The sequence below is a fragment of the Rhinolophus sinicus genome, linkage group LG15 (genome assembly GCF_036562045.2).
Source record: "Rhinolophus sinicus isolate RSC01 linkage group LG15, ASM3656204v1, whole genome shotgun sequence".
Classification (NCBI taxonomy): Eukaryota; Metazoa; Chordata; class Mammalia; order Chiroptera; family Rhinolophidae; genus Rhinolophus; species Rhinolophus sinicus.
Window position 1 is genome coordinate 43,892,878 of NC_133764.1, and position 10,490 is coordinate 43,903,367.

The following is a 10,490-nucleotide window of genomic DNA, read 5'->3' on the forward strand; positions in this document are numbered from 1 at the left end:
GGGGAGCAAAGCCCTGTACTCAGGGAACCTCCAATCTGATGGGAGACAAGCTCTGCCTTGCAAAGTCCCAGACTGGGATGGAAAGGAATGGTGGACACACATCAACCCCCTAAACACACACACACACACACACACACACACACACACACACACACACACAATATTTGGCAAGAGAAATTATCTGAGTTTCAGAGAGGGTATACAACTTATCCAAGGTCACACAGCAAGGAGTAGTACAGCAGTGATTTCCTCACTACCCTGGGATCTGAGGTCCCCCTCTTCCCTCCCTAGTGCTGCAGTTGCTGTCAGGGCAGGGGAGTACAGGGATCATTGGAGACATCTGAGGGGACAGAATTTGGGTTTCTGTGCCAGGGCTGGAATCAATGGCCATGTCCAGGAGCCATAGGGTGTTCCAGGAAGCACTGGGATAGGAGCTCTTGCTACAATTCCAGAAAAGGAGGCAAGGCTTCAGGGAACAAAGAAGAATAGTCATCAGGTTTCTATGGCCATTCAGTCTCCCTCCCCAACTGTTTAAAAGGGATGATGGAGAGCCAGGAAAGAGGACAGCAATAAGAAGGGGTGGAGGAGAGAGGGGAAGAGGTGCCAGTCTTCTCCCCTCCCCACACACTCACACACAGGGAGGCTAGTCTGTATATTTCTGGGTATGTTTTAGTCTATTTCTGCATATGTTTAAGCTCCTGGATATCTCCTTCTTTGTTCATCCCTCTGTGTTGGGCTTCTCGCTGATTACATAACCCATGTGTGTATTTCTCTGTATATGTCCATGTAGAACCATGGGAAGGCTTCATGCACATGTGCTCACATGGGTCTGTGTGCAACTCTGCCCACTCCATATACACTGTTTTGTGTGTGTCTGCCTGTCTGTGGAGGCACCGTCTTCTGTGGAAATGTATGTGCACTTATGATGTCTTTATGCCTGGTCCCTGCATCTGCCTGTCCCTGTGTCTGGGACCTTTGTATTTTGAGGTTTGGGGTAGAAGAGTCTTTAACTGCCCCCCGCCTTTTAACCAATCTGGGCTGGCCAGGAAACAGGGAAGGAGAGGCATGAAGAGGGGCCCACTTTTCCCCTCTGTTTTTTCATCTTGGAAGGGAAGAGACAGTAGTTGCCTAGGGACTCACTGATAGAATTTCTTCCCAGTTCCCCCAGGTCCAACAGCCATACATACTTCTCAGAGAAGGGCCAGGGGCCGGAAGGGGGGGAGTGGGGAGAGACTAGAGCTGAAGGAGCCCCTCTTCTTTATCCCTGCTTAGAATAGGAGAAGGAAAGAGAGACGAGAAGATAGGAAGAGAAATACTTCGGGGTCAGTGAATTTTTCTCTTCCACCCTAATTGTTAAAACGTTACCTCCAGGAACCCGGTTCCCAGGTTAAGGGAGGCCCTAGTCCCTTGAAAACCAGCTACTTTGTGGGCAGGGTTTAAGGGGTCCTTGCAGAGGCCTGAAGCCCATCCCCATACCCCTGTCTCAGCTCCTGTCTCCTAGCCTCTACCTCTAGTTTCCTCTCAGCACCATCCCCCCTCCCTCCACCTCCTCCCCGGCCAAATGAGCCCTGGCAAGGAAAGGGTTAACCCAGGTGACCTGGGGATGGGCAGCACCTGCTGGATACTTTTCTGAAGACAAGGCTTCAGTGGCCCCGAGGACAGAAAGCTGAGAGATTTGCCATCACTACAATGGCAAGAGTTGAGGTTACACACCAGGCAGAACTAGAAAGCAAGAGATCGGGGTAGGAGAGAAGAGTGGGTGTATCATCACCTCCTTGACAGCAGGAAGTCAGTGTATGCCTTCTCTGGCCTTTCCCCCTCTCTACCCACATCCCTTATAACTTCTGGGGTTAGTCCTTGATCTCCAAGGCCCCGTCTACACAGGCCTCAGCTACCCGGATAACATTCCATTGACTCTGGATACAATCCCAGAGACAAGTTCAGGCATCCAAACTCAAATGAGGTTTGGAGCTGAGTAATCAGCTGCTAGGGCCATGCAGACATTTTGTCGGGGAACAACCAGCTCCCCACCCCCACCGACACAGTGAATTTGGGGGGAAGGGCAGTCTGTCACTCTGTGTCTTCCCAGCCCCCTCCCACCACCACGTTCTCCCTCTTCCCACCTGCAAGTAATTTGGCCAATGGGAGGGCAGTTAAGATTGCGGTGTGGAATCCCTCTAGATCTGTATGCATTTGGTGGGGAGGGGGCTACCTCCTTCCCCCCAGACCCCGCGTGCCCTTTTCCTCTTCACAGCAGCAAATTACTTGTAATTATCTCACATTGAAAGCCTTCAGGAGCTGCTCCCAAAATTGCTTTAATTGAATTAATTGAATCTCATTTTGTTGGGGGAGAATGGGGGGCATATCTTAAAATAGCACATGCGGAGAAGGAAGGGAAGCCCCAAGTCAGCTTTCCTGTGGTTGAGACCCTTGTAGGGCAGAGAATGTGCCCTGGACTCCCTGTTTTCATTTTCTGGTTTCAGCTGATTTTCCATGCCCAGTGCGTTTAGGAACTTGCCTGGGTCCTGCTCTCAGATGGTTGTGACCAGGGATGTGTGTAGTTCTCCAGTCTCTGGCCCATTCCTCCTCCCTACTCTCAGGATGGGCCAGAGAGAGAGGTGAGTGGATGGCAGTGGTGGCATGAACTGCCCTCGCCATGACTCCTCCTCCCCATAATCTACAGCAGCTATAAATGCCATTTATTAAGTGCTTACTATGTTCTAGGCACCTGTCAAGCATGTTACAAGCACTATCTCATTTCACCATCACAACCGCACTGCGGAGCTGGTCCTATTAGTATTCCCATCTTAGGGGGACAAAAAACGAGGCTCAGAGAGATGTGCGGTCACATGCCAAATGTCACACAGTAGGCGGGGACTCTTTGGAGGCCAAAGCCCCCATTCTTTACCACTCAATCTTGTCCTCCCACCCTTATTGACCCAGCTTTTCCAGATGGGTTTCTTCATGGGAAGAAATCACAGGTTCCCCTTCTACAGTTCAGGTGGCTTGAGGGAGGGGAATGGGGCACCTCCCCACTGGGGTTCCGGTCCTATCATCACCCAGGAGCTCAGGGCAACTGGACCAGCTTCCAAGTGGAAAAGGACTCCCATTCCCCCTGGATAGGGCTGATAGATGAGGGTAGGAAAGGGGGTTTGCTGTCAGCTCAGCTGGCCTCTGCCTGGGAGAACAATTACACTCCTTCTGCTACTTAACTTTACAACCTGGGCTGTTGTTTTAATGATGCGACTCGTGTTGGGCTGTCCAATTAATCTCGCCTTTGGAGGCTTTCCGAGATGGGGTGGTAGATCTTATCACCGGTCTGTGGAAAGAGGAGTGTGTAATCTGCAGTGGGAGGAACAGCCGCCCTGAGGGCCTGTGGCCTCCAAGAAGACCCAGAGAAGGAATCTGGAGCAGGGGACACTGAGAGCCAGTGGAGAGAGGGGAGCAAGGGGTGGGGGAAGACATTGGTGAAGGGGGGAGGAGGAGGAGGAGGAGGAGGAGATTTCTCCTCTTTGCACCCTCATTCCTCACCACTCCTGGATCTTGGCTTTGGCTCATCTGTGCCATTTGCCATCCCCAGGAAAACCCTCCAGGTGTTTTGGGGTGTGGGGGTGGCCACTGACCCAGAACAGGGCCTAGGGGGAACTAATAGAAGGCCCCCTCCTGAAGTGGTGGGGCTTCCACCAAATTTCACCCCCCGCCCCCGCCCTACAGAGGACTCCAATGTGGGCCTCTCTCTGGCCAGCAGGGTTGGCTCAAAGTGCCTGAGTGGGCTTTCCAGACAGAGCAGGACCTGAGTGCCTGGGAACAAGTTTAGGCAGTAAGAGGAAAGCTGGATTTGGGAGCTTTTTTCCTGGACTTGGAGTCCCCTCCCCCAAACCCTCGGGTCAAACTGGGCCGGATTCCCTGAATTATTGGCTGCCCTTGTCATCAGTCCCCCTGCCTCTGGGTGCTGTGTCTATGGGGGGGTGGGGTAGTCATGAATCTACCAATGGGTCCAGGCCCAGGTGGAGGCCCTCGACTATGCCTGCACTGCCCTCTGTACTTCCCTGAGCCTGGCACCACGCAGCGGCACACCATTTGTCTGGCTCCCCTGTTAGCTCACAGGGTCTGCCTGGTCACCTTGGTGTCCAGAGGTTCTAACAGAGACTCAAATGTTTGTTGGATGGAGGAAAAGTTCAGTTTCTTCTGGGGTTTTCTTCTCCTCCGCCTCCTCTTCCACTTTCCTCTAAGTGGCTGGGGTCTTTCCACCCGCAAGGAGCACACTTCTCTCAGGGAGGACTGGATTGGCTCTGTGGGCATGTACTCTCCCAAGGTGAGCAGGGGCTCTCCCTGGGCTGAAGGGGGGGCACAGAGGGCTTTGCGTTGCCTGGTTCCCTCCAAAACTGGGCCAGGAGAGACTGCTGGTGAGGACCATTCAGACTTTGGTCATTCCCAGATTTAGCATTTTCCGGTTTCATACTGGGGCGTATGAAAATATGGATGTTATTAGAATATTCCGGAGCTAGAACCAGAGCTGGTTAATGGTAGAGGCCAAACAAGGACCTAGTGCCTATAGTTCAGGGCTGGAAGAGTTAGACGGGAGAGAAGAGAGAGGAGCCACCAGCCTTAGGACTCAGAAAACAATCACGCCTCGCAGCCAGGGCCCAGATTTTTGTACAAATTTTAATCTCTGGAAGCTCATGGTATGAGGGATGGTAAGGGCTTGGGGATGCTAGTCAGATTGGTTATAAATGTGAGCAGTTTGTTTAGACAGAGGCAGCCGTGAGAAGCTGAATTGATGAGCCCACACCACTTATTTGGGGTGTCTCTACTTATACTCATCCAGAGAGTCAGTTTGTCCCCATCCTGCCCAAAGTGTTACCCTGCTGTGTTCCCAAGAGTATGTGCATGTGGGGTTGTTCGATATGGGGGGGGGGGCTCTTAATAAACACCCATTGAATTATATGGATAATTGAATCCATTATCTACTCAATACCATAGACATGGGGAAAAGAGGGCTTTTTAAGGAAGAGAGCATAAATTACCCATAGGCTTGCAAACTCCACATTTTCAGCATTCCTCGCCATCACAGGAGGGTGACTAGGGGTATCAATTATGGGGTGATGGGCTGACCTCCAGGAAAAATTCGTGGGTGGGGCCTGATGGTGGTCAACTTGAAGACTGGATATCCACTTCACTTCTGCTCTTGCTGACAAATGGGTCAGGCAAGGCCCAAGGAACACAAAGAAAAAACACTGTTTCTTGGTGGTTTTGACCTTAGACTGTGGTGGGACTGCAGTCCTTTCAAGGAATGGGTGTCAAGACTAGGGTCCTGGGAGTACTGAACTGCAGCCAATGACTCTCTCCAGAGCCTTTGACCAGCTACAGGGATGGTGTCCAGTCCATGGTAGTGATGGGGGCAGTAGCTAAGACCGAAGTCCTTGATTAGGCTGTTTGGGTTATGGGGCAAGGGGGACAGGACTCCATCCCATTCTTTTTCTCCTCTAGCTCCTTGTTCTCCAGAGAAAACCCATCTGGAGCTGGTTTCCTCCTGGCCCAGAAGGGGGGCAGGTGGGCTGGGTCCTGAGCTTTGTAGGAGGGCTGGAGGCCCAACCCACCCTTCCCCAGGCTCACATCATCTGAGGTGGAGCCAGAACATCTGGGGAGTGATGCTGATACCAGGCTCCAAAGCTGTTGCCATAGCCCCCAGTGGGCAGGGCCCCTGCCTTGGGTAGATCCCAGAGGGATGGAAGGGGTGGGGAGCAGGGAGACAGGGAGGGGGGCCTACCGGGGAAGTCCCCTTCCTGCCCCCCAGAGTTCTGCTTCAGGAGCTTCTTGTATTTGGAACGTTTGTTCTGAAACCAGATCTTTACCTTTGGGGAGAAAAGGGGAAAGAATGGAAGATCAGAAGGAGTGTATGTGTGGAAGGATGTGACCAAAGGAAGGGAGCAGTAGGGAGTAGTCCTGGGAGAAGAGCAGAGGTTGGGAACCTTGCTCCAGTCCTCCTGAGCCCTGGAAGCCCCTGAATTCCTGCCTCTGAGCTAGTACTAGTTATCCCAGTCTGGGTACCCTCCTCTACCTAAATCTACCTCCTCCCCTCACACACACACCTTTTAACACATTCCCCCAACTCACTGAGGGCCAGCTATGAACACGCCCTAGATAACTATGACAACAAGGTTAGGGGACACATCAGTCATTCCCACCTAGGGGGTGAATTCCCAGAGAACACACTTGGGGCTGGTTAGCGTGCAGGGAGGCTGGGACTGGCCCCACCTGGGTCTGGGTGAGGCCGAGCTGCGCTGCCAGCTGGGCCCTCTCGGGCAGCGCCAGGTATTGCGTGTGCTGGAAACGCTGGTTTAGATGCTGCAACTGCAAGCTCGAGTAGATGGTCCTCGGTTTGCGCAGCTTCTTGGTCGGGGCCTGCGGGCGCTCCGAGGGCTCCGGGGACAGCTGCGGCTTCTCGGAGTCTGGGGGGCAGCACAGGACAGAGTGTGGGAAGATGAGAGGGTCTCGCGCAGTTTCATAGGCTTATTTGCATCTCGTTTGCATGCTGGCCTCTGATTAGCAAAAAGCGCAGGCACCTGGCCGGCCCTTTCTCTACCTCAAACCTCACGTCCACTGCGAGTCGGGTGGGACCAGATGCGGTTCTTGCCCTCAGGGAGCTCCCACTCTTATGGGCCCCGTGACCTTAGGAAGAAAGCGCCCAGGGCCGAAGCAAGGGTAGGGGCGGCGCCGGCAGCGGGAGGTCAGAGTTCAGCCGGCCGCCGTGGCGCCAGGTTGGATAGGGGTGGGGCGGGGCGGAGCCGCAAGGCTCGGTGGAGGCTTGGACCGGGGCCGCGAGAGGACGGGGGAAGGCTTTCCAGGCGGAGGGAACTCACAATCGATGCTCTGAGGCACAAGACAGCGGCTGCGTGGCAGCCTCCCCGCTGCCGGAAGAGGAGTGGGTCGGAGGGGCTCGACACAGCCGGCCTTGAACGCCGGAATGAGCACGTCTCCCAGGGTCAGAGCGCAGAAAGTGCCCCCTGGGTTTGCCCTCGCCTCCCCTGCTGTAAGGGGCTGCCCTGTTCCTAAGGCACACCTAGCAGGAAAAGTGACCATCTTTCTCCCTCCCCCGAGGCCGGAGGCCAGGGGAGGCGGCTTTCAGGGAGCCTAGAAGCTGGGTTGGGGTGGGGCACTCACAGAGGGGTTCTTGGCCGGCAGGGAAGGTGACCCGAGTACGCAGAGCGCGAAGTGCCCAGCAGCACAGGCCCTCCTGGGTCGCGCTGCGGTGTCGCCGCGGTAAAACTGGTCACCTCCTGCCCCCGGGCTCAACCTCCCATGGAATCTCGGACGTGGAACAACCCCGCCCTAGAACGCGGGAAGAGGAGGGAGGTACGAGGGGTCCTCCACTTCCGATCCGGGTGGCCCCAATCTGCGCCACTCTACGGGGACACTGAGACCATTCCACGCAGATGGTAGGGCTGGGGTGGACCAAGCAGCCGAAATGTCCCCGGGTTTAGGGCAATGTTCACTGCATTCCACGCGGATCTTCCGGCCGTCCCAGTCGAGAGGGCGTTTGGCCCCTGTGCCCAGACGGCTGGGGTCCACCTTTGTTCCCCACCCACCTTCTCCTGTGTCCTGTGGTCGGGCTCACCCCACACGTCAGGGCCCCGCCCTTGGCCGGCCCAGGTGACCAGTTGCCTTGCCTCCCCCGCATCCCTCACCCGTGGCCTAGGGCACCGCGGGCTTCTCAGATCCACCCCCTCGACCCCCACCTCAGCCAATTCCCAGAAAAACCGTTGGGTTTCCGCTCCCGCCCGCGCCAGTCCGGCCTCCACTGCTCCCATCCTACTGCTGGAAGCCCCAGGCTGGCAGTGGAGCAACCACGTGCATGTCTCCGGCTTCGTGGACCGCGCAATTCCGATACAGAGAGAGCCTGGAAGGCAGCGGGGGGCTCCTGAACTCTCACAGCCCTCGACCCTAACTCTCCTAGCAGACCCGCCTCCAAGTTCCTTCCCTGCCAGCTGCCTTTCTCCACACTAACTGCAGCAAGTTGCGACTGGATCTGACCTAGTCGCGATTTTGGAGCCGAAGGGACTCCCTGGAGGCCCACAGCCTTGCCTGCTCAAGGGGCTGGTGGCACTGCAGCTCACTTGGAGCCAAACCTCCCCCTAAAGCAAGGATGGACACAGAGGAGCAAAACGAGGACCCCAAGCCCTCTCTCACACCCCAATCATTCAATCTAGAGTAAGCCAAACCCTCTACTTTCAGTAGAAAAATGCTACAATCTAGTCTAAGGACCAGTGTGGTTTTCGTTGCATCCGGGGAAATTCTGTCAAATAAAGGAATTCTCTACTCTCTTGTCTGTAGACTAAGCAAAGGGAAGGCAGGGAGTATGGCAGATAGGGCTGAAAACACCATCCCCATTTCCAACAGTTATCGCAAGGTTAGCTTACTTCCACCCCACTACACACATACACACAAATGTACCATATTAGCATATACTGAAGGGAAGGGTCCAAGGGATTGTTTGTAGAAACTGGATCACTTGTAGACCCCCAGCCCCTACTGCTCCTCTTCCAATGACAGATTCAGCAGCCTAGGAGAGGCAGACCCAGTTCTGGCACAGAAGGCCGTTAACTTTTGGGGGCTCTGTGGAAGTTCTCTAAAATCCTCTTTTCTGGCCTCATGAGGTAAAAGTCAATTTGCAAGGGCCCAGAGCCTGGAAAACAGGCTGTGTTCTTGGCCTATGCACACCCTTTCTTTGGGCCTCAGTGTGCCCATCTGTACTTCAAGGAGGTTGAGCTCCCAAATCTCTAGGATCACTCCTAGCTCAGCAGTGACGGAAGGGAGGGATGTATCTTGGTCCTGGGCTGACTCCAGCGAAGTCACCGGTGGACATGCAACCCTGGAGGAAACTGCACCAAAGACAATTGTGGGGCAATCAGGTGGGGGCAGGGAGTGCAGGGTACTTGAGGTCTAAGCCAGAGCCTGTACAGACCGGTATATGTATAGGGTTGCATGGGTGCTGCCCATGCAAGGCCCAGGACCAGGAAGACGGGCTAGCTCCTTGGCTTCTTGGAGGACCTCCAGAGAGCACTTTCTCAGGAGCTCAAAGTTGCCTGGGGCAAAGGGAACTGAGTCCCCTAACAGTCCCCAAAGTCAAGAGGGAAGATGACAGGGGTGGTCTACTCCTTCGCTGGAAGGCTGAGGTTTACAATAAGAGACTGACTGACCCACCTGTGGCTACATTCTTAGAACAATGGGTGGTGGGGTCCTAGTCCCAGATTCTGCCAGGCCAGCTTCCGGTCTCGGGTAGGCGCTTTCGGCCAGGTCCGGGGGGAGGGGTGAGAGGCCCGAATAAGCCCTCACTTCTACTGCCCTCCAGCTGGGACTTGATTTCCATTTTTCAGGTTTTGGCTTGAGTACTGCTTTCTGAGATAAGACAATCGCCACGGAGAGGGGGGATATGGGGAAGGGGAGTACGCGGTGGAGAGAATCCTGGGGAAGAGTCTAGGCACCCACACCCACATCTGGATTCTTTCAGTTTTCCGTTACACGTGGGTACACACAACCCCGCTGCTCCAGGGAGTAGGGTAGGGAGCCCCGCAGCCCCGCTTCACTTAACTGCAAATCGAAACCAGGTCGGTCTTGAAAGGAGACCTAGATCAATTCGCCCCCGCCCCTCCCCCCTGTATCCCGCCCCATCCCTTCGCCCTCCCCCCACCCCCAGATCCCGTGGAATCTGAGTAAGGTCTGAATCCCGTTAGCTGCGCCCAACCAGGAGAGGGTGAAGTTTAGGGACGCGCAAGCGAAGGACCCCGGAGATGGGAAGAGCCTCCACAGCCGGACTTACCTGCCTCCCGCTGCTGCTGAGAGGGCGCCGGGGGTTGTTGGCAGAGCAGGTAGGCGTCTCCGGGGGTAGCCGGCCTGGTGCAGGGATAGGGCAGGAGATGGCCATACGGCCCAGAGTAGGGCAAATCGGTGGCGGCTGCGGTTGCGGGAGACAGTCCTAGAGGGTAGGCAGCCACTACGGATGGGACGGGGGCGTTGTCCGGGAAGACGGCTTTGGAGGCATCCCGGCCAGGGAGGGGGCAGGGCAAAGAGGACATCGCGGCCGGGGCTGAGGCCGAAGAGCCTAGGCCATGGCGGGGCACGTAGTCCGCTCCTTCCGCCAACTCTCTTCCGCGCCTCGGGCGTTGGGGACAGATGAGCCCCCCAGCTAGCCTCCCACACACTTAAGATCAGGGGGAAAGTGTCTCTCTGCGCCTTTTCCAGCGGAGAGCGCGCGCCTTGGAAAGGGGTTCGGGGGGGTGCCCCATGGCTTTCCCCTCCCCCCTAAATCCATGGGGGCCCCCCCTTCTCGCTCTTGGGTTCGGTTCCCGGGACCCGACGGGGGCCCCGCCCACTTAGACGCCCGCGATTGGCCACTGCACGCGGTGACCTCACGGAAGCCTGGAGCTGGGGCCCGCCCCTCCGGGGACAGCCAGCCTTAGGGAAATTCAGAACCCGGAGACGCCAGGGGA

The 10,490-nt window shown here is 55.8% G+C and overlaps 1 protein-coding gene across 1 annotated transcript; it reads right to left on the minus strand.

Annotated features, from left to right (window-relative positions):
- Window positions 1-4,811: 4,811 nt before the first annotated feature.
- On the minus strand, window positions 4,812-10,282 carry DLX4 (distal-less homeobox 4). Its single transcript, XM_019740584.2, has 3 exons — window positions 9,821-10,282; window positions 6,259-6,452; window positions 4,812-5,855 (listed from the first exon to the last, which is right to left on the minus strand). Exons 1-3 carry the CDS (start codon window positions 10,074-10,076, stop codon window positions 5,613-5,615), a joined length of 693 nt encoding a protein of 230 aa, XP_019596143.2. The 5' UTR covers window positions 10,077-10,282; the 3' UTR covers window positions 4,812-5,612.
- Window positions 10,283-10,490: the final 208 nt, after the last annotated feature.

Bases quoted from the DNA above. Each gene is read 5' to 3' on its own strand.
- DLX4 (XM_019740584.2), bottom strand. From the start codon at position 10,076: ATGTCCTCTTTGCCCTGCCCCCTCCCTGGCCGGGATGCCTCCAAAGCC. The intron at 6,453-9,820 runs GTAAGTCCGGCT...GCTGCCCCCCAG, and splicing joins TCAGCAGCAGCGGGAGGCAG to ACTCCGAGAAGCCGCAGCTG. The intron at 5,856-6,258 runs GTGGGGCCAGTC...TTCTCCCCAAAG, and splicing joins TCGGCCTCACCCAGACCCAG to GTAAAGATCTGGTTTCAGAA.